A 24,667-nucleotide genomic window follows, 5' to 3' on the forward strand; every position below is an offset into this window, starting at 1 on the left:
AACGATTACCAAACGCGGTTTTTTTTACCGACGCCAACACAACACGCTTACCGTATTCTCCAGATAGGAGGCGCGTTTTTATTGCGTTTTAAAAATCCGGTCCGGGTGGGTGCGCGTTGTGTATTGGGTGGGGAGCGGTGGTGCAGCGATTAGCGCTACGCTGCGCTATGAACCTGGCGACCCGGGTTCGATTCCCGCTCACGGCCAACACCCAGTGACGATTATCTGAACATGTTCCTGGGCCTCCCCTAGGTCGACTCAGCCTGAAATGAGTACCTGGTGCGGTGTGTAAACATCGCCACTGGGGAGACAAAGGCGGTCGGGCGTGGTGCTGGCCACCCACCCCCCCGTGTTACCGTTCCGGCCTTAATAGGTGCCACTCGCTGACAGCACTTGCCCCTATAGTCTGTTAAGGCTACACGGGGGATCTTTTAATGTTGAACTTCCTTCGCACCGTACGTAGCCGACGGTGCTAATAACTTAATAACTTTATTGATCCCCACAATACGCACAAAATAATGCGTTCCTCTTCTTGGTTCTTTCGGTAAAGTCACGTAGAAGGGAAATAATAAAATAATTTTATTTTGTATTTGTATTTTTTCCCTTCTACGTGACTTTACCGAAAGAATCAACAAGATGAATCCCTGCAGTCACGAAAGCTTTAAATCGAAATTTAATGCGTTCCTCTTTCTCTCCCGCCCGCAATTCAAAGTATGCAGTTCGACACGCACCTCTGAGCCCTTTCAGGTTCTGTTTCATTTTTGTTGTCGTCCGTGTTCATGCTTTAGTTCCGTAAGCCAACGTACGTACAGGATGCGATAAATATGCCCTTTATTAAGCACTCAATCTCACCTGCACTCGTTCACTCAATTTGTACGCATTGGGTTTGGAATGTACGGGGAGCGGTGGTGCAGTGGTTAGCGCGTTGCCCTACGAGTTCAATTCCCGGTCACGGCCAACAATCCATTGACGAATACCTGTGAACCGGTCCTGGGTCTCCCCCTAGGTCGACTCAGCCTCAAATGAGTACCTGGTGCGGTGTGCTCACATCGCCGCTCGGGAGATAAAGGCGGCCGGGCGTGGTGTTTTGCCACCCTACCCCCACGTGCTCACGAACAGAAACTTATTGTTGGTTCTTTCGGTAAAGTCACGTAGAAAGGAAATAAAACATAATTATCCTATTGTTTTATAATTATTTAATTATTATTTTATAAAAATAATAAAACATACAGTCACGAAAGCTTTCAATCGAAACATTATCTTGTTTAATTTTTATTATTTTATAAAAATTATAAAAATAAAACATAATTATCCCATAGGCCGTAACAATCGTACGTGAGTTTACAAAAAAAACATTTACCACGCTGACCATTTAATTATCTTATGTTGTATTTTTATTATTTTATTATTTCCCTTCTACGTGACTTTACCGAAAGAACCAAGAATATGAATCCATGCAGTCACGAAAGCTTTAAATCGAAATTGAACAGCAACTTGCCCCAACAGTCTTAAGGCCATACGGGGGGGGGGATGCTTGTCCATATCTAATGTATTGGCGATGTATGATCAATACGCCCGCAATATTAAACAGGGTGGCCAACGTGCTACGTCCTCGTGCACGATCCAGGCCCAAAACCTGCTGAGCTTCTGGGATCTGACGCATGCCGGCGGATCCCAAAGGCCGTAACAATCGTAGGTGAGTTTTAAAAAAAACATTTACCACGCTGACCATTTAGGATCAGAATATGTGTGACTGCCTAGACCCTTGGCAGTCACGATGCCTTCCCCTATCGGGAAGGTGAATGAGCATGAATTCTTGAGACGACACTGAGCTGAAGGGTGTCATGCACATTTGTGGGGTTCCTAAAGAGTATTTTTGCATGTGCCCAGAATAAACCAAATGAATATTCCAGCAAGAGCTGTGATCGCCCGTCACCCATCGCCGAGTATAAACCATCACGCATCGCCTGGTGTGTCTGCATGCTCATGTCACACAGCTCAGATACATCTCAGCTCTCTGAGCTTAATCACGCGCCTCTTTGTAGCAGCTCTGCCTATATTTGTGAGACACCCAATCAGCCGTTTCAAGATGAGCACATTTAAAGTTGACAACAGACTAATGCATCACCGTGGACATGAAATCAGTGTACACGGCGTTCTTACAAAACGATGGTCTGCAATCTGCATGTCCTGGAAGACTTTCTCAATCGAGGGGGGGGGGGCTGAGCAAACTTCCTCAACGCACGTGACGCTCAGTGGCGTAGTGACATTATCAGCTCAGGGCTGGTGCGGGAATCGGTTCGGTGGGTCCCCAATATTTGATTTGTCTCGCACGGTCGCACCTAGGCGATTTATCGCGGCTCCTCCTGCCAAATCTACTGGACGTCTGTGAAAACTACTGGACAACTATTCAAAGATCTCCATAGCTCATTAGATACCTCCAGTATAAATACTCAGATTCTGATAATCGCATCATTACGCTCACGGTCTTCAACATTTAACGCTGCAGGGGCGACCCGTCTTCGCAAAATGCAGCTACTACAGCTCCGTAGTTACCGCTTTGCAATATAATTTACACGTATCTAATTAATTACATATAACAGAAACGGAGTTCTGTTTCAAATGTTATTTTACTCCAAACGTTACTGCTCTAATTAAATAAAAAATAAAACGTGGATCGTAACTGAAAAGCTTTGCATAAACAAATTTCAACCGCGATTTAAATACGTTTGTTATTTTACAATCTTTGTTGATAACGTATCATGGTGGTTGTCAAGGGGGGCCCCAAACTCGAAGCTTTGGCCACCAGGGAGGCCAAGGCACCGCCTGCCTCCACGCTAGTTACGCGACTGGACACGCTCATTCTCTTGGCTGGTCCTGTTCTAAAGCTGAATGCTCTTGATTTGAAACGGACAGTCTTATCAACAGGTCCACGGAATTATGGGAACAAAAATGGATCCGACTGGGACACAACTAATCTACACACAGTGTACGTACATCTGAATCGGCTGTAGCCTCTCATAAACCGTGTCAGGTGAGTGGTGAGTTTAAATATTTGGCGAACGATGTCTGGTGCGTGTCTTGAGTGGTGAGCATAAATACCGAGGCGCATAACAACGCGAGCAAAGCTTATGTTTTAATTATTACAAAGCAGTGTTGCGTCACTCAAGGCACCTTTGCTCAACCACTACGTCGTAGAACCAAACAGAGGAACCACGTGGGGATTGTGCCAGCCTTAGGTCAGCTCAGCCAGAAGTGGTTACAGTCAGCGGATGAGCATTAGGTCTTGATCCGGAGCCTCCATCATCCATGGGTGCAAGAAGACCTGAGCGAGCTGAGGTCGAGCCAAAGGCTTGAATGACAGCAGCTTCAAAATGAGGTCCTCGCACCGGGTGTCTACCTGTGGACACATGGGGCAATGACGCAGAGATTTTCTGTTGTCTTCTCAGTGACTTTTCTAAAATTCTCGCTTGCATCTTTCAACTGCAGTCTGTTCTACCACAAGGAGGTAGTTGCGTTTTTGAAGAAACTGTTACGGGAAAATCACATTATGATAAATAGTATAGGGTGAAGCACAGTCTGTGATAACATGTAAGATACTCAAGCGGTCGAAACGTCGTGATTTGTTTTATTTTATTTCTACCTGCGTGACTTTACCGAAAGAACCAAAAAGTATGGATTCCTGCAGTCACGAAAGCTTCAAATCAACATGCAAGATGCGTATATGCAGGCTGAACAAAGACTGAGGCGCGTGGGTAGGATCTAGAGGCATCCAGCCGAAGCAGCCGTACAACTGCGTATTCCTCTAGTATATAATTACAATACCCCCCCTCCGCCTTAAATCGTTGCACCTGATGAGTTAAATGATGACGTCACCCTGCTGCTGCTCTATTTAAGACCGGGAGCAAGAGCAGAGCCTCACCATTCTGGCGAATTGCCCAATGATGCTGGATGCAATTACCAGTGAAACGTCGTACTCAAAAATTGTAAATGTTGTGGTTTCACGCTTCAACACACCGGTGGGCTAAAGCAGTGAACTATTTGTCTTTTGTCAACGTGACACTTTTTTGCTGATTGGCCGTGTCGGGTGGTGGAGGGTTACGACACATTTATAAATAACGCGATCTAACCCAAAAACGTTGATTATGGACTGCGTATTCCTACTCACGTGACATAGTTCTGTTCACTAAATCGCTTTATATCCATTCGCATCTACATTATAAAACGTGTTCCCTCATGCATTCATCGAGTTATATCCAATTCGCGTTATGAAAACACGTGCTATAGTAGAACAGACTGTACTCACCAAGTCCCAGCTATTCCTGTATTGGATGGAGTAATGATGACGATGACTTTGCTTTATTTACAACTCGCACTCTTAATGTCAGGGAGCCTCATAAACGCTTTACATCAAATCTAATCTAAAACATTTGATAGAGCACCCCCAGTGGCAGCTGTCTCTATGGGCACAAGTGGGACTTCTGCAGCGAGCAACTGGGACAGGAGGTCATAGAAGGAATCAGAATCATCAGCCCTTTTTTGATCCGTTTAGTGATGTTCAACCCATTTTGGGTTTAGGCCACCACAACCATTCCTATGTTGATGGGGGCGAGTTCACAATAACCTGGGACCCATTGCTTCTCATACCTCACCGCCATACTCATCACGTTCCCTTCATATTTTTATTCATGAGAAAAGCCACTCCCTGTCTCTTTAGTTTCCTGTCTCGAGTGGAGGATGGTCCATCCCCCATGGTGACGGAGCCAGAACCAGCCTACCAGACCTCCTGCATTCCACGGGGGTCCGGACGGTACCCGCCCAGATTCTGACAGAGGAATGGTAGCCTCTTCTCCCCAGTGAAAGTTTGGACATTTCACGTGGGTAGCCGCAGTGATTGGCTGTTGTTTATAGAGGATCCCTGAGGGGGGATTTCAGTCCCTGGCTCTGCGATATGGGGTTCCACCAGGGGATATCATAGACGTACGTGCCCTCAGAGGCCTCGTACACACTCTTACTTTGATGTTGTTTTTTCCTGTGGTTATTTCGAAATAAATTTAATGTGGGCGGATTATCAGCTCTTTGTATTCATTCAATGGCTCCATTTGCAACTGTGGTGGATGCGAGCATGTTATGAAGGTAATGGCCTGACTAATGTCAGCCTTTCCCCCAATGGCATTACCCACAACGCTCCAGTGCTACTGTCTGACACCACAAGTGGGGGTCGATTTTCCCAAACACAAGGGTGAATACTCACACACGAACACTCGCCTGTACACAAACGCACACCTTTACTTACAATCACACCTGTCCAGCATAGTGAAGTGTGGTCAAACAATGACCATGACCAGCACAGCATGGTGAATCCCTCATCCTGCAGTGAACTGACCAAGGCTGTAAATTCACAGACGCATTAGCCATGCATTCTCATTACCGTGGCATTCGAAGAGCCCGCACCGTCTCTCCGTGGCGAGGACGAGGATCCCGATCCCGATCCCGACGGCACGTTGCCAGCCATGAAGTCATCGTGGCCACTGTCATCGGCAGTGCCACCGCCACCGCCGTCGTCCGTGCCGGAGGGACCAGGCAGTGGCTGCGCGTGAGACGATGGGCCCGGAGAGGCTACTCCAGAGAACGTCACGCCCTTCTTCTGCTGGCGCACCAGCTGCATCAGGTTAGAATCATCGAAGGGCATGTAGCCCGTGACCATGATGAAGAGCACCACGCCCAGGCTCCAGAGGTCGAGCAGGCGCGGGTCGTACGGCGTTCCCAGCAGCACCTCGGGCGACGTGTACGCCGCAGAGCCGCAGTAAGTTTTGCTCAGCTCCTCCAGACAGCCCGGGTGCCTGCGGAAGGTTGGGTGGGCGGTGTTCGTGGGGTTTGGAATAAAGCTACCAAATGCGTTTGTTTGGTCAGCACAGTTCTGGTTGCATAACATGCTGCCCCTCGATGTTCCAAAGCCTTTGTGAAAATTGGGATTTTGACGTCCTAATTTCAAGTTTTTTGACCATTGTTGGACACGTAATATTGTACGTAATAAATTAGGATTTGTAAAAAAATGAATGTCAGGTTTATTAAAAATCTCATTATTTATTTATTTTTTAATATTTTCCTGTCACGGTCCATTCTACCAGTGTTATACCTATTTAGTTCAGTTCAATCTCTCTCTTTGCTATAACTTCCACATATGCAATTCAGTCTGGCTTTCTTGTCGCCCTCGGACAATTCTTGCGACAAATACAAATTTCGACATCACAGTGACAATAGTTTTTTCGTGAGAATTCTCATTGACATATCTTGCTGCTAATTGTTAAACTTGATCCATTTCCATTTAAAGAGATCGCCTTTGCTTAAACTGGGTTCTCCATTGCCGTGAGTTTATGGTCTCGGCAAAGAAGTATACATCACGTTACATTTGGCTCCGCGCTTAAATGAGTGATGTTCCACCTGTGAGAATTAAAAGTATCGTGACTGTCAAGCGTTGAACCACCCCTCCTTGTAGCAGGACAGATGGGAAAGTGCTGCCCCCTACTGTGTAAGCTCGAGGTCACTTGACGGCATCTGAGAAGTTCTGTGGCATCTCCTGTCGTGCGCTTGTTCTCAAGTGTGGACAGTTGCACTACTCTGTGAGAGATCCAAAACAAGCCTTCATCTCATGGGTGTTTGTGGTGGTAGGTGACATCACTTGAACTACACTGACACGTGCGACTACGGTGAAACACAGACCATGGTGCATCTACTGAAAATTAAAACAAATGTTTTACGCAACTATAAGGTTTTTTTAGGGGGTGCATTTACGGTAAGTATAATCAGGGTATTTTACGTAACTTCATTTCTAAATGAAATATCATAAGTAAAATATGAATTTACGTCCAAAACAAAAGGTTTTTTCCGGATCAACCTACATTTGCATCACAGCCCCACGGACCACCTGGAGGACCGTCACGGACCCAGTAACCTGGGACCGCACTGTTGAGAACCACTGCGCACTAGAGAATCGGTGGTGCGTTGGGACTGACGCTAGGTCCATCTGGAACTGCCGGGCAAAGCCGAAGTCGGTGAGACGCACGTGCAGCCCGTCGACGAGGAGCACGTTCTCGCACTTGACGTCGCGGTGAGCCACGTGCATCTGGTGCAGGTAGTGCACGGCACTGCAGAGCTGCACGCACACAAAGACAAAGGTGCCCGCGGATAGCGCGTGTACAGATTTGTGGGGAGAGTGCAAGGACTGTATGCACAACAACAACGACAAAACATAAAACAATAGCTGCCGTTTGGCCACGAAGTTACACTTGTGACCACAGTGCTTGTGCTAGGCCCGATGCACTTTGAACAATGTTGAACAGTGTAGGGGACAGAGAACATCCCGGTTGTTCCCCACGGTTAACAAGAAATGTGACTCTAGATTTGAAGCTTTCGTGACTGCAAGGATTCATACTCTGAGTTTTTTCGGTAAAGTCACGTAGGTAACAAAATGAAATTAAAATTAATAAAAATAAAATAATAAAAATCATTTCATCAGATGACGGAGACTTGTGTTGCCTCCGAAACGTCGTGATTTTTATTATTTTATTTTTATTAATTTTAAATTCAATTTTTACCTACGAAAAAAACCAAGAATAAGAAATGTGACCTTTAACGATTGCGCACAATCATTAATGATCTTAATGATAGTCAAAAGGCAAGGACTCTGGGTTATCATTCGTGATTTTGGGGTTCCTGTGGTATTTTATGAATTGACCAAGAATGGTCTGTCCACCTCTCCTGGTGACTGAAGCGAGAACCAGTCCACCGGACCTCATGTATTCCATAAAAGTCCAGGTGGTATCGGTGTAGCTCCCAAAAGAGGAAATTGCAGCCTCTCCTCCCCAACGAGCATTGGGACGTTCCATGTGGTTAGACAGAGTCATATCCTGCTGTGACTGGCTGCCTTTGTCTCCCCAGTGCAAGTGATAATGGCAAAGACGTGATGGCGATGACGTTGCTGGTGATGGATATGATAGTAATTATGACTAGACCACATTACCACCACCACAACAACAACCACAACCACCACAACGAAGCACCGCCAAAGAAAAAGATCCCCTGTATAGCCTTAACAGACTGTTGGGGCAAGTGCCCTTAGCGACCACCTATGAGTGCCGGCACGGCATACGATAAGGCAGATTGGCCAGCACCACGCCCGGCCACCTTTGTCTCCCTAGTGGCAATGTATACACACTGCACCAGGCACTCATTTGAGGCTGAGTCAACCTTGGGAAGGTCTACGACCGGTTTAGATAATCGTCACCGGTGTTGGCCGTGGAGTGAGAATTGAACTCGGGTCGCCGGGTTTGTAGTGCAGCACACTAACCATCACCACGAACACCATCACCACCGCTAGCGTACCTCTGTGAAGATCCCGCGAGCCGTGCTCTGGTCCAGGCTGCCCCGTTCCTGCATGAGCCGGAGGAGGTCGGACTGCGCGAGCTCCATGACAAAGAAGATGTATCCGCGGCAGCCTTCGATGAGCTGCAGGACCTCCACAATGTTCTGGTGGTGCAGGGATCTGTGGCCCGAACAGGCAGAACACGTGGTCATAATGGCCAGGTTCGAAGACTCTCTGAGCTGGCAAGCATTGATCATAGGGCTGCATGGGTGAGATACATTGGGCTTGGTGCATGTCTTTCTATCATCATCATCATTCGAGGCTCATAATGGTCAGCTCTGCAATACTAAACTCGGCAGCGTTGATAAGATCATAAAGTGTATTAATCTCAAAGAGGTTCATAATGGCTGTGTCGACACCTTTGGTATGGTGTACTTCGGTTAAAACCCACGAGGTTGGGTGCCTCTCGTTTTTACATGGCAATTGGTTCATAATGGCCGGGTCTGAGAATCTGAGTGAGCAATCAGGCTGAGTTACTCTGGTGGTTCACAATGGCTATGTTAGAAACACTGAATCAGCATCGCTAAATTCCAAATGGTGGTATTTGATGACATCTCCAAACAATACACGTAACAGACTGGTCTCAAGAGACTTGACAGATTGGTCTTTGACAGGGTGTCCTGACATTACAACTGATGCAGCCAGTCTCTGCATGGGGTCTTTAGATAATAGATCGTTCTCTGATGGGGTGTCTAGGCAATACACAAGCTGGTCCCTAATGGGGTCTCTAGACAATGGACTTACAGAGCCAACTGATGGAATCTCTACAGTAGAATGACAGGTCAACCTGCGATGGGGCCTCAAGACAATGCAGATTTACGTGGTGGGAGTGTTAAGACGATGGGTCAGAGATCTGTCTCTTTATGGGTCTTCAAGCAACAACAACAACAGACTAGGCCTAAGGCCCTCGCCTGATCGAGCCTACCTGAGCAGGTCCACCTCTCTGGGCAAGAACTTCTCCTCGAAGTCGGGAGGCAACTTCCTGCGGTCGATGACCTTGATGGCCACGTCTCGTTGATGCTGCTCGGACGTTGCAAACTTCACCTGAGGTGATGGCGAGGGTGTCAGTTGTGTAACTCAATCCCTAAACAAGGTCTCAAGATTCTAGATTTGAAGCTTTCGTGACTGCAAAGATTCACATACTCTTAGGTTATTTCGGTAAAGTCACGTAGGTAAAAAAATTATAATAAAATAAAAACAAATGAAAATAACTAAATTAAATCACGTTTCGGAAGCAACACAAGCCTCCGTCATCAGGTGTAACTGCTCCAGTAATTTAATTTATATAAAAAAACACGTGTCTTGAATCGCTCTCTTCACACGCTACAGTAATTTTACTGGAGCACCTGATGACGGAGGCTTGTGTTGCTTCCTAAACGTCGTGATTTAATTTAGTTATTTTCAATTAGTATTATTTTATTATTATTTTACCTACGTGACTTTACCGAAAGAACCTAAGAGCAAGGCCTCAAGATAAATAACGTCGCTTGTACGATGCTAACGCCGAATGTTTTCGACAGAGGGCCTTTGCTAACTTCCTCGGGGTTATCGTCTCGTGATTTAACGCATTATGGGCACCCCTCAGCAAAGTTGACACGGGTTTGTGGGCCTTACCTAGTTAGATATAAAAGATAAGTTTATTTTTAATATAAAGTTATTTGTTTACCTTTCCCACACTTTGCACGCATAGCGTGTTTTTTTGTTGTAACGTTTTGATATGACCCTACTGGACATGTAAAAAAATATATTTAAAGCTCATCGGATTCCTCCAGTATAACTATTCAGATAGTTTCATCAATGGGCCATGCCCAACTAAAGAATGCTGTACCAAGGTTGAGTCGTATTTTACGAATTGTCAAACCACTTGGTGCTCTTTAAGCCATGCAAAGCACGGCCTCGCGTTTTCGACGTGGTCACAACCCAGCCAATCGTGTGAAAAAGTTAATGTGACGATGATTACCTTTGAGTACGTCCCTTCGCCAAGAGTGTAGCCGAGTCTGTATCCATATCGACTTAAAATGTGCTTAGCATCCATTCGTAAACTTTAACACTTCACCATCTAACGATATATTTATCATTAGATATTTTAAAACGATCCTGATTACATCGCCCGTAATAGTAGTCTCACAGCGCTGCAGAATTAATAATAAAAACTCAAAGGTAATGTTGTTATATTAACGAATGCGCATTATTCAAACCGACTTGATGGGCACGCGCATATCTCAACGTGCGTCGTACGGGCCACGTGCGGACCACGTGGTCATTTTGATGTCCGGCGTCACGTGCCACTAAGCCGAAGGGAGGTCAAGGGGGGGCCACGTTAAAACTTCGTTTGCAACATCACGAAGGTTTAACATTTTATGGTTAACGTTTAGTTTATTTAAATATGCACTTGTTTAAATATCCAAATGCTCACAAATGTAAAACTATTGCAGATGCTTGCAAGTCTTGTGCAACGACAATACATTCTGCCAATAATACTGGTAGGAATCGCCAGGTTACACCAGCCCACAGGGGATTATTGTGTCCGTTGTGCAGGGAGGGGCTGGGTGGGGAGGGAGGGGCTGGGTGGGTGGGGAGGGTGGGGCTGGGTGGGGGGTGGGAGGGGTGGGGCTGGGTGGGGAGGGGCTGGTCACCCCGTGGTGCCCTTATAAAATGACCATTAAACATACACATTTGTTCGTACAATTACATTCACTTCGGCAACTTAACATTTACATCATGCAATAAATAAAAATAGCATAAGACTGCGCATAAACCATTTCTTTCAAACTATAACACGTCAGTGTATGTAGCCTTTAATACATGTTTTTCATTGTCAGGTCAGAGACATTACATTTGGGCAATAGTTTGACCGAGTCTGTTCTGGGCTGAAATGATCTGTTCAGAACCAGATCAGGCTACAATTGTGGTACAGGAAGTGGCTAATCCATTATGCCATCACACACACACACTTAAATCGTCCTTAGGTTCCCAACAGATTGTGTTGAGAGCCAAACCAATATATCCACGACTGCTCTTGCGTGTGTTCATGAGCCACGATGTGTTTTTGTCTACTTTCTAACAATATCTCTATTATGCTATCAGTCTAGCAATGGGACGAGGGATCTATCTGGATCTTGCAAACAGCAGTGCACAACCATCTGGTCTGAGAAAAGCCCACAAAGAGAAGAAACCACGGAGCTACCTCTGATATCTCTTCCAAGTACACACAGTAGCAAGCAGGGCAGCACTGTCCCATCTGTCCTGCTGCAGCGAGTAATATTCATCATATGACAGTCAAACTAATACTTTTTTATCATAAGAGCTAAAAATACCAATATTAAGTGCAGAACCAAATTTTACGTGAGTGTTCTAGATTTGAAGCTTTCGTGACTGCAAGGATTCATACTCTTAGTTTTTTCGGTAAAGTCACGTAGGTAAAACATGAAATTAAAATTAATAAAAATAAAATAATACAATTTTTAATTTCATTTTTTACCTACGTGACTTTACCGAAAAAACTAAGAGTATTTACGTGTTTTTTTCGTGCAGTCTTCGGTGACATCGCGAGCGGGGACCATCGGCAACAGATGACTGAAACCCGGATTTGTATTGAGGATCTCAGCTGTGCCAGTCAGGCACTGGCATCCAAGCCATCCGGCCTCCTCCAAATAACGTGTTTTTGATTATTCAGAATAACTGTATTGGTGTGACGTCATCAAAGCAAAGTATCAAAGGCTTCTCTGAAGCCACATCTGATGACACGATGATGTCAGTTGACTGGGCCCAGCCTCTTCAGGCCAGGCCCTGCCCACGTTTGATTTAACCCCACCCCCTTCCCATTACACCCTGTCCCTCCACTTAAATAATAAACCATGCCCACTTCAAATAGCATCGTGCACTTTCAATCAAACTTGTCACTTTTAAATTAAGCCCAGCCCCGTTTGTAAAAGCCATTCCTTAAAGTTAACTACCTCCTTTTTTTAAATACATCTTAGCCCTGACTGCCCTTTAAAAAAAGATGCCTTCCCCTTTTAGAGCAAGCGCCATCATCGTTTATTTAGACCCCTCGCATCTCTTCTTTTTAAGCCCCGCCCAGACTTTGTGACATGGTCCACCTCACCACTCTTGCAATGCCCCACCAAACTTTCCCACGCAAAGCCTTTCCCCTAAATTGTGTGGCAAGTCCCACCCCATGTTTTCACAAAGTTCCAGGGCCCCCTCCAACAAAACTCCACCCCCCCCCCTTTATGAGCCCCACCCCCTTTGTAATAAGCCCCACCCCTCATGGCTAGGCCACGCCCCCAGGGCTAGGAGCCACCCCCGCGGGAGCGGATGTTGTGCCAGATTCTGAGCAGCGGTTCCCGGTTCAGCCAGATGACTTCGTTTCCCCGCCACGCGTACAGACTGCACACGCACACACATGTAAATGCACGCACGTGTGTGGAGACAGGTTACGCACACACGCGTACATACATACACACGTGTGCAATCACATCAGATGGAAACGTGTATATATTAAAGATGCAACGAGAGAGAGTATTGAAATAACCATTGAATCAATTGAATATCGGTTTCATTAATGAAATATAAAAACTCGCATACCATTTGCATATCACTGACATCTGAGCACACGAGGCTCAAAAGGCATGCTTTAAGCACAGTAATTAATTAAATTGATGCCTAATGATGCCAGTGTTGTAATGCCCACTGACAATGACGTCATCTTTCTTGGTTCTTTCAATAAAGTCACGTAGAAGGGAAATAATAAAATAACAAAGATAAAACATAATAAAATTCTCACGACGTTTCGGCCACAACGCAAGCAGCCGTCCTCAGGTGAAGAACAGAGCTGTCGGAAAGACAGCATCCTAATGAACACTTTATTATGTTTAATTTTTATTATTTTCCTTCTACGTGACTTTACCGAAAGAACCAAGAATATGAATCCCTGCCGTCACGAATTTTATTATGTTTTATTTTTATTATTTCCCTTCTACGTGACACAGCGCCGTTTCCATGTTCGGTCGCGAGCAGTTTCTCGCATTCTACACATCCGCAGGTGCGTTCGCCCGCATGCACGCCCACTGACTCGATCACACACCCACTCATCTTCTTGGTTCTTTCGGTAAAGTCACGTAGAATGGAAATAATAAAGTTATAAAAATAAAACGTAATAAAATAATTATTTTATTATGTAATAATATTATTTCCATTCTACGTGACTTTACCGAAAGAACCAAGAAGATGAAACATGATAAAATAATTATTTTATTAAGATTTATTTTTATTATTTCCATTTTACGTGACTTTACCGAAAGAACCAAGAATATGAATCCCTGCAGTCACGAAAGCTTTAAATCGAAGTTTAATGACGTCAGCGTCGTGAGATGAGAGCGATGGAGGCAAACTATCTTCACGGTCGAATCGCCACGCGGTCAACGACGTTGAACGACTGGGCGAGGGGTTTTGTCTGCGGGATCTCACATGCCGAACAGGGCTCCACCCAGATGCGCCGCGTGGTCAAACAACTTCCAGCCCAGGATGAGTCCGGTCGTGTCGAGAGCCATGATCCCCATGAGAGCCTGAAGAGAAGACCAGGGGGCAGATATGGGATCCGTTACAAATTGCAATGGCTTTGTTTACCGTAATGACCTGCGATTGCTATGTAATTATAACTTGTAACGTAAGCCAAGAATGCTACATGCTGTTGCTATTGTAATTATAATTAAAGCTGAGTCTACAAGCAGACTCCGGTCATCCTCGCAGTGGCTTTTGGCAAACTGTCGAACAAAGACGGTCACTGCATAGCGCGCTTTCAGATGTGCTTCTGCGGCCATCTTGAATGCTCTTCCGATATTAGGAAGCCACTGAAGCTATGCGCTTTTAAATCGAGATTGAAAATGCATTTCTTTAAAACTGATTTTTGTGTTTAGTTTAGTTTGTTGTCCCCCCGCACCTCCGATTACCACGGTTGCCTAGGCATGGTGCATAAGAAGTTCAACATACATACACGTTAGGAACACAGATTTAGCAGGCAAAGACTAGGACATGGGGAAACTGGTATGTGAGGACCCATTGGCATGGGGACGTGTAGACAAAGGCACAAGGAGACAGTGCTACATGGGCACATAGGGACATAAGGACATGGAAATATGAGGGCAAAGAGACCCGAGTACAAGGGGACACTGGGGAGATTTGAGACATGAGAACATGGGTACATGGCAACATAGGACACGGGACATTGGTAAGATCAGGGACAGGGACACGTGGACAGAAGAGGTGGCGTGCAGATGTAAACAACATGGGGACATACGGATGTGAAGGGAGGGAGGGAGGGAGGGGAGGAGCTACAGTAAAATGGGGGTGTGGGCCCAGGTAGATGGAGAACAGGACTTGGTGGCATTGGGAAGGGCCGTGGTGGTAGGTGTGGAGACACGGATGAAGGGTGCTGGACCTTGTAGAAGGGGCAGGGCCTTGGTTTAGGGAGATGGGGCCTTGGCAGAGGCAGGGAGGGTGACAGAGCTACTCACGCTGCTGGCAGTGAAAGGGATCATGGGCAGGAAGATGATCGCGAGTTTGCTGTCGGGGAACTGGGTGCAGACGGCAGCGAGCACGGCCATGATGGCACCAGACTGCACGGCAACGACATTGACATCAGCGACGATATCAACATAATCATCATCATCATCAACGTAACATCATTATACTCATCATGACAACTATAAACATCACTGTCGTCACCATCATCACGATCACCATTGCTCTGCACCTCCGGTTAGCGCATTTGGCTATGTACGGTGCTAATGAAGTTCAACATACATACCTACTCTGATTGATACCATCATCACAATCATCAATCATTAGCACTGTAAAATCGTTACCATAACCATAATTGCAACTTCACCGTTTCTTCATTACCATCGTCATAACACAGCTCTCATCACGTATATCATCATCGTCATAGTCAAGGTGGATGAACTTACCGCGCCGAGGGAGGGGGTGAATTTTCCCGTCACCGTCTTAAAGACGTAGCTCGCAAACGACGAGGTAACACCTAACACGCAGCACAGAGCACAGGCGTGTAAGCACACGTGTAAGCACACGTGTAAGCACACGTGTAAGCACACGTGTAAGCACACGTGTATTCAACGTGGGTCGCACATGCAAATGAGTGTTATATGCTCGTGCGTACATGAATGAATAATACAGCTTGTTAGTGAGGGAGCCAGTGAGCGAGTTAGCCAGTAGACTAATAACCAAGCGGGTGAGTGGGTGGATGAGAGAGAGGGTACTCAAGTGAGTAATCCAGTGAATAAGGGAGTGAGTGAATGAGGGGGTGGGTGTTAGCAAATAAATAAGCGAATGGGCGAGAGAGGGAGCAAGCAAGCAAGTGGGTGTGTGATGATTTAAACTAACCTGAATTATTTTTATTTTACCAGGTAAGGCCCACTAAGCAATACAGCTCTTTTTCAGAAGCGACCTGGCCACAAATTATAGCTCAACGAAGCAGCTTATGTGGAAATGTATAACAACCAAATACTCTGAAACGTATCTGGATTCTAAATGTGCAAGGCAAAACCGGAGGACCCGGACAAAAATCCATGCGAACACGGGGAGAGAGAAACCGCAAACTCCAAATATACAGGCGTCAGGGTCGGGATGGAACCCACAACCTCCTGCATACCAGGCGAGGGAGTTAACATCTCGCCACCGTGGCGTAAGCATGTGAGTGAACGCGCAAGCAGGCAGGTGAGCAAGTGGGTGGATGAGTGACTGAGCAAGTGCGTGTGTGTGGGCGAACGAGTGGGTGTGTTTCGATTTAAAGCTTTCGTGACTGCAGGGATTCATCTTCTTGGTTCTTTCGGTAAAGTCACGTAGAATGGAAATAATAAAATAATAAAAATAAATCTTAATAAAATAATTATTTTATCATGTTTCATCTTCTTGGTTCTTTCGGTAAAAGTCACGTAGAATGGAAATAATATTATTACATAATAAAATAATAAATTTATCATGTTTTATTTGTATTATTTTATTATTTCCATTCTACGTGACTTTACCGAAAGAACCAAGAAGATGAGTGGGTGTGTGATCGAGTAAGTGGGCGTGCATGCGGGCGAACGAACGCACCTGCGGATGTGTAGAATGCGAGAAACTGCTCGCGACCGAACATGGAAACGGCGCTGTGGGAGAAGCTCCACAGCACGTACATGTTGGCCGCCAGGTGCATGGGTGAGTAGTGGCTGAAACACGACAGGATCATGGGCAGGCACGGGGCCTCTGCATACACAGACAACCGATACGGATACACAGTGCGACACACAAACACACCTAAATTTCGATTTAAAACTTTCGTGGCTGCAGGGATTCATCTTCTTGGTTCTTTCGGTAAAGTCACGTAGAAGGGAAATAATAAAATAATAAAAATAAAACATAATAAAATAATTCTCACGACGTTTCGGCCACAACGCAAGCAGCCGTCCTCAGGTGAAGAGGACGGCTGCTTGCGTTGTGGCCGAAACGTCGTGAGAATTATTTTATTATGTTTTGTTTTTATTATTTTATTACTTCCCTTCTACGTGACTTTACCGAAAGAACCAAGAAGACAAACACACCTGTTAACACATGCATGTGATTAATATCACGTATGTATACACAACCCTGAAACAGGCGTTTAGAGTATTTGGATGCTATAAATTTCCACGTGATAAGCCGGTTCGTTGAGCTACCATTTGTGGCCAGGGCACTTTTAAAAAAGATGCAAATAAGCTCAGTGGGCTTTACCTGGTCAAATAAAACTAATTGTGATTTACTTACCTTGTCTATACTTTGCAATCCTTTCGTGTTTTTGTATTGTTTGTTGTTGTAACTGTCTGACCCACCCCCTACTGGACATCGGTGAAAAAGAGCGTTATGGCTCATTGGATTCCTCCTGCAGTATAAAGGTTCTGAATATGTTAGAGAAGAATGCACTCGTAAATGAAAATGTATCCAATGCACAAATAAAGATCTCCCCCCGTAATAGCTTTGCACAGACTATTGAGGCAAACGCTGTTTGCGAGCAGCTGTGATCTCGAACCTATAATCACCTATGTGTGTATATATATACACACCTATTAGGGATGTGTTCCCAATTTTTTGATTAATCATGAAAATCCAAACATCGGGCCTGGATATGATATATCAGAAAATCAGAAAATAAAAGTTTAATTGTATTGATCTCAAAACATTACCTAAACGGAAGTGATGTCATTTTTAATGACACGAAATCAGTACCTTTGCATCCAAAAGCGCCATCAGATAAATAATATTTCCTGATGACGACCACTTGTGTTGCGATCGAAACATCGTGGTTTTTTTTTATTTTCATTTTATTTCTATTACCGAAAGAACCAAAAATAAGTCTACATTATAGAATGCCAATACGCTCACCAGCTTAATAACCAGGCTACAGTCTACATTATAGACTGCCAATACGATCACTCAGTTTAATAACCATTGCTACAGTCTACATTATAGAGTGCCAATACGCTCACCAGCTTAAAAACCAGGCTACAGTCTACATTAGTGTTCATTTATTTAGATTTTTAATCACTTTATTTTTTTACTATTATTTTCAATCTACATGGCTTTACTAAAACAACCAAATAATAAAATATTTGCTTCATTATATAGTAAAAAAATGTTTCACATTAATATTTTTGTATTACTGTTGGACCTTAATATAAAAATTAAAAGATTAGTTGAACAAAACATTTAAAATGATCAAATAGTGTGCATAAACAATTAATGTTATTTATTAATGTATATTCAATTAAAATCTGAAAACATGACAAAAACGTCAATTGACCTGAAACATCCGAATATCCAACATTCAAAAAATATTAATCCGAAACTCATCCCCAACACCCATATCCACACATTTTACACACGTAATAAACACACGACCTTCGCTTACACATGCCAGCCAGCACGTGAAACACACGTACGCGACCGACACATATGCACGTAAACACGCACACGCGCACACGTGGTGGCACGTACGCACACACGCGCGTGCACACACCTACTTGCGGCAGGGTTGGCCATGAAGAGACGCATCATACTCGACTGCAGTGCCGGTACCCGCCACATCCCAAACACCAGCACGTTGATCGCGATGATGCCTGCGTGCATGCACACGCAAATTGGCCAATGGTTGTATGTACACATTCCACAGGACAAGCACACGTGCACAAACCTGCCGAGGGGTTTGTACAAGCTGCAATCGGCGGTCATGGCGTAAGATTACAAAGATTTTTTTTTAGAATGCTTGCAGTGCAGTGCAACGTTTAGTGTTATCAGAGCTACTTCTAAGAGCCCTCCCAAGAGACTTAGAAACATGCGTTGAAAGTATTTGGCTGCTATAAATTTCAAAAATATCCACATCTGTGCTTTTGCGAACATCTACGTATGCATGTTCAAGTGTGTCTCTGCCTCTATGCATGGGTGCCGCGTTGGCGAGATGTTAACCTCCTAGTCTGGTATACAGGAGGGCGTGGGTTCGATCCCGATCCTGACGCCTGTATTTTTGGAGTTTGCATGTTCTCTCTCGACGTGGTCGCGTGGATTTTTCTCCGGATCCTCCGGCTTTTCCCTCCACGTTTTTAGTGTATAATCGGCTGCTATAAATTTCCACGTGATAAGCCACTAAGTTGAGTTACCATTTGTGGCCAAGTCGTTTCTGAAAAAGAGCTGTACAGCTCAGTGAGTCTTACCTGGTAAAACAAAAATAAGTTTAGTTAAAGTCTAGTTTAGACCTCTGGCCTACACAGTAGGGAGCACTTTTTATTGCCAGCAAAGCACATGACGGATATGGATGTTTCCAGCACCGCCACACACACTCACACACCATTGCACCAACATCTCTTTTTAGGCTGAGTCAACCTGGGTGTGGCCCACAGCACGGTTTGGAAAGTGAACCACTGCTACCGCACGTGGACAGGAATTGAGCCCGGGTGACGGGCACCGTGGTGCAGTGCGGTGCAGTGCGGTGAGCGGAGCAGAAAAGGACGCACCAGCGACAGTCCTGCCGCCCTCAGACAGCGAGTTCCACCACAGGTTGATCTGAGGGTGCAGAGGAGATGACAAAACATGGGACGTAATGAGACCTCGCCAAGCCTCTCTCTCCCTCTTCATATTTTGTGTTTTTTGTTCTCCTTTTGCTCATCTCTCTCGCCTGTTTAACGCTTTTCAACAAAGTTGAACGCATGAACAGATTCTCTCTCTTAATCTGCCAATTATAACTCATAAAGATGATCTAAATGAATTAAAGTATAAAAGTTATTTAACTGTTTGTAAAACTGGCCAAATTGTAAACAACATCCAGCGCTAAAAACAATTGCCTTGCCGGCCAATGCGATGACATCACACGTGATGCGCTCGCCCTGCCCTAATGATGTCACCGCGTGTGCCATCTCACGATGGTGTCTCCCTGTGTCTCTTACTGCCTCTGTCTTCCCATCTCTCTTCACCCTGTGCATATATTTCTGTCCTTTCCCCCCTGTATCGCTCTCTGCATATATCTCCCTCCCCGTGTAATTATCTCCCCGTGTATCTTTCCTGCTAATTCTAGATTTGAAGCTTTCGTGACTGCAAGGATTCATATTCTTAGGTGTTTTCGGTAAAGTCACGTAGGTAAAACATTAAAATTAATAAAAGTAAAATAAAATAAAAATCACGACGTTTCGGAGGCAACACAAGCCTCCGTCTTCATTTACTTGATACAGCTGTCGTGGCTGTGACGGTTCCACCTGAAGACGGAGGCTTGTGTTGCCTCCGAAACGTCGTGATTTTTATTTTATTTTACTTTTATTAATTTTAATGTTTTACCTACGTGACTTTACCGAAAAAACCTAAGAATATCTTTCCTGCTAGTTTATCTCCCTCCCCACGTACGTATCTGTCCCCACCTGTTTGCGGAAGTCCCCACTCTTTGCGGGCCGTGTTCGTTCCATCCAGGCATTGCGCGCGTCACTCAGGTAGTTGTTCACGCGGTGTTTTACCACCTCGTATTGCACGATAGAGGCAGTCGCAAATGCACAGCCCGAGAACTGCACACAGGAACGGATACATGGGGATGCGTGACACACACACACACGAACATATACGCATGGAATGCAGGGGTTGACGCAGGGATGCGTGACACACACACACATGAACAAATACTCATAGAATGCAGGGGTTGACGCAGGGATGTGTGCATTCATGTGCAGACAAAAAGACAAAGATCCCGCGTAAAACCTGTAACAGACTGTTGGGGCAAGTGCTGTTAGCGGGCATCTATGAAGGGCGGCACAGCACATGAGGGGATGGGTAGCCAGCACCACGCCCGGCCGCCTTTGTCTCCCTAGTTGCAATGTTGACACATCGCACCAGGTACTCATTTTAGGCTGAGTCGACCTAGAGGAGGCCCAGGACCGGTTCAGATAATCGTCACTGGTGTTGGCCTTGAGTGAGAATCGAACCCGGGTCGCCAGGTTCGTAGCACAACGCAACACTACCGCTCCCCACACACGCACATACGTGCACAGCGGACAGAAAATATTACATCCATCCGAGACCACCACCGGCCTAAAACCACGTTACAGAGCCGCAAAGCTTCTCCCCAGCGTGCCTAGTGAGGCTCTGTTGACATGTGCGTGCCATGGGGATGAATGCATTACCCCAATGGTGAAGAACAGGGGACGCACGAGGGAAACGGCAGAACCTCGCCCTCCGCCCGGGATGGACTCGGCTGGACGGAGCAAACCATTGCGCGCAGGAGGGGGCACAAGACTTCCTTCCTTGGACACGCGGCGGAAGCCACGGCACGTCGTCTGCCATGGCACCAGGCACCTGGGGAGAAAAGGGACAACGTGACGGGGTGTGTGGTTGTGTGTGCCAACTTTGCCAGTGAGGTGCATTGGTGGTGCATTTCAGTCGGGTGAACCCATAAAACCTGCATCCGTCCTGTGACCTGCCAGCGAGCCTTCAACATTTTACATGGCCTCAATGGACACCTAGCTAGGAACGAACGCGATGTTGATGTTACTGTCACTGGGAAATGACGGCTGTTTTAATGTGTGCAGTATATGCATGTGAGTATATATGTGTGGGTGTTTGGGGACCGGTGGCGTAGTGGTTAGCGGGTTTCGCTATGGACTCGGCGACCTGAGTTCGATTCCCGCTCGCGGCCAACACCAGTGAGAATTATTTGAACCGATCCTGGGCCTCCCCTAGGTCGACTCAGCCTCAAATAAGTACCCGGTTCAGTGTGTAAACGTCGCCATTCGCTGGCCCCCCCACCCCCTCATGTACCGTGCTGGTCTTCATAGATGCTCGCTAACAGCACTTTCCCCAAAAGTCTGTTAAGGCTATACGGGGATCTTTGTATTTTGGATGTTTGTGCGTGTTTGCATGTGTATAGTCGGACCATTGTGTAGGTGTTTGTGTGTGTACACACGTACGTAGTTGTTTCAGAGTTGTATATATGTGGAAGTTTTGTGTGTAAATTAACATTACATTGGGAGCTTATATTTACAATATAGTTTAGGTTGGTGTTACATGTTTGTGAAGGTGTGCACACAAATGGATATACAAAATAAAACGGTACATATCAGGAATATTAAAAGTGGTCAATGACCAGTGTTAGTAAATAATATTGGCGAGGGTTGGTGAGTGATAAATAACTTTGGTGAGTGATGAGTCTTTTAGCGTTGGTGAGCAGATAACGAAAGGTATTTTTTTTACTTCAGGATAGCCAAGCACAGGAGTGCAGTGCATCTTGTATGAAGTGTCACAACCGGCCACCGATTACATAATTATTCAACACAAAACAATTATATCTGACCAAAACATTACATTTACAAAACCAGCCCACTTCAATACAATCCATCCATCACTCTTGCCCACTTTGAAGAGGAAATCACTGAGCCACCGTTTTGGCAATGATCGTGATTTCAATGCACCCTGACTGGTGGTTGTGGTTTAAGTCCGACCAGTCTGCAATGTTCTGAATCCAAATCTTCCTTGGATGCCCCCCTTTCTTTAGTCCTTCCTGTGCGGTCTTGTAGATTTTGTTTTGATATTTTGCCCGGAAAACGGCAGTTTTCTTTAATGGCAGCAAGGAGTTATGCTTTCTGTATTGATTGGGTGACCACGATGCTCCCTCTAAATTGTTGTGCGTTGTCCATTCAAAGTAACTTTCGAAAACCATTACATTTCAAACGCTTGCACTGTATTCATTTTAAAGTATTGTCCAAACAGGCGATGCCAGACATTGAGTTTAAACGGTGAGATTATTGGGATTAACTTGGCACAATCGTGACAAAATCAGAATGTTTCGTATCATTGCAACATAATTTTAGCACGTGCATCTGCAAACGATTCGGTGAACGACTTGGATAGCGAATACGGGAGTCGCAGGAGAATGACGGGTTTGGATAGGGTCGGTGCTATGCACGCTCGGGGTTACCGATTGGTTGTAGGACGATTATATTCTTAGGTTTTTTCGGTAAAGTCACGTAGGTAAAAATTTTAAATTAATAAAAGTAAAATAAAACAAGAAAAATTTAAATTAATAAAAGTAAAATAAAACACCCCGTATATATATTATATATATACGGGGTGGTATTTCTTGTGATCTCTCATTTACTTGATACAGCTGTCGTGGCTGTGACGGTTCCACCTGAAGACGGAGGCTTGTGTTGCTTCCGAAACGTCGTGATTTTTTAATTTGTTTTATTTTACTTTTATTAATTTAAATTTTTTACCTACGTGACTTTACCGAAAAAACCTAAGAATATGAATCCTTGCAGTCACGAAAGCTTCAAATCTAGAATTAATGTAGGACGATTCACAGCATTACTTTATTTTTACTAAACTCCCCATGTTTATGAAGCTCGTGAAGCACGCGGACACTATTATTATGTTAGTTTTAGCGTTTCGTTGAATGTCAGCGACTGACATCGGTAGTATGTATTTAGAATGTATGTAGCGATGTCTGCGTTTGGCGTGGACGGCATTGCTCAGAAAGTGAAACGCCTCGATCTTCCGTCGAGGCGAATGACATTACAAAGTGGCAGAGCGAATCACTGAGCGAGCGAGCGACCGACGGATTCAAGAATTGAGCGACGATATAAACGACCGAGAGATTAAATCAGCGAATGCGCAATTGCGTGAATGAATTACTGAGCGAATATGTGACCGAGGAAGTGAATTTAAGTGAGGTAGTGAATTGAACTGAGGCGTTGAATTGAACTGAGGTAGTGAATTGAACTGAGGTAGTGAATTGAATTGATGTGGTGAATTGAATTGAGGTAGTGAATTTAACTGAGGTGGTGAATTGAATTGGGGTAGTGAATTGGCAGCAGCGAGTGCCGACAGCCGTGAGCGAAACACTGGGCGAGTGACGAAAGCAATTGACTCGGCGATTTGGCGAGCGACTCAGTGAATCGGTGGACGAGTAGCCGGGTGTACGAGTGAGTGAATGAGTGACTGAGTAACTGAGTGAATAAGTGACTAAATGAGTGGCTACTGAATGACTGAATGAGTGGCTGAGTGAGTGACTGAATGAGTGAAGGAGTGAGTGAATGAGCGAGTGACTACTGAATGACTGAGTGACTGAGCGAGTGACTGAGTGAGTGACTGAGTGACTGAATGAGTGACTGACTGAGTGACTGACTGAGTGACTGACTGAGTGACTGACTGAGTGACTGACTGAGTGAATGAATGAGTGACTGAGTGAATGAGTGACTGAATGAGTGACTGAGTGAGTGAAGGAGTCACCATGAGAGTGAAGGACGCGCCACACACGCGCCCCTCCACACGGCTGCCATGTTGACCCGGTGAACTTCCGGCTCCTGCACCGACGTCACGTCCGGCTCCGCTCACGCAACAACAAAAGAAGAAATAAATGTCCCGACGGAAAAACGCCACTCCGGAACTTTATTATTGTACCGACTTATTATCGTACCGACCATTCATGTTTTCTCTGTTGTCTATTTCTCAAAAAAATATATTTGCAAGTATATTTATGGTTATACTCTTCGGTTTTTTCGGTAAAGTCACGTACGTTTTTTTTAAATAAATAAAATAAAATAGAATGAAAACAACTAAAATAAAATAAATAAAATCACTGATTTAATTACATTTTAGTTTTCATTCTATTTTCTTTTATTTATAAAAAAAATACCTACGTGACTTTACCGAAAAAACCAAAGAGTATGAATCCTTGCA

The 24,667-nt window shown here is 45.0% G+C and overlaps 2 protein-coding genes across 2 annotated transcripts; both read right to left on the minus strand.

Moving 5' to 3' along the window:
• Positions 1-3,248: 3,248 nt before the first annotated feature.
• Positions 3,249-10,460, minus strand: TSSK6 (testis specific serine kinase 6). The gene is made up of 6 exons (XM_078869374.1): positions 10,386-10,460; positions 9,351-9,469; positions 8,386-8,545; positions 6,903-7,156; positions 5,432-5,843; positions 3,249-3,400 (listed from the first exon to the last, which is right to left on the minus strand). Exons 1-6 carry the CDS (start codon positions 10,458-10,460, stop codon positions 3,266-3,268), a joined length of 1,155 nt encoding a protein of 384 aa, XP_078725500.1. The 3' UTR covers positions 3,249-3,265.
• A 2,214-nt stretch (positions 10,461-12,674) lies between these two features.
• Positions 12,675-24,359, minus strand: PARL (presenilin associated rhomboid like). Its single transcript, XM_078869376.1, has 10 exons — positions 24,218-24,359; positions 21,115-21,286; positions 20,362-20,502; positions 19,468-19,516; positions 18,481-18,576; positions 16,541-16,690; positions 15,394-15,464; positions 14,941-15,042; positions 13,895-13,992; positions 12,675-12,814 (listed from the first exon to the last, which is right to left on the minus strand). Exons 1-10 carry the CDS (start codon positions 24,265-24,267, stop codon positions 12,718-12,720), a joined length of 1,026 nt encoding a protein of 341 aa, XP_078725502.1. The 5' UTR covers positions 24,268-24,359; the 3' UTR covers positions 12,675-12,717.
• Positions 24,360-24,667: the final 308 nt, after the last annotated feature.

Source organism: Lampetra fluviatilis, chromosome 27, assembly GCF_964198595.1.
Source record: "Lampetra fluviatilis chromosome 27, kcLamFluv1.1, whole genome shotgun sequence".
Lineage (NCBI taxonomy): Eukaryota > Metazoa > Chordata > Hyperoartia > Petromyzontiformes > Petromyzontidae > Lampetra > Lampetra fluviatilis.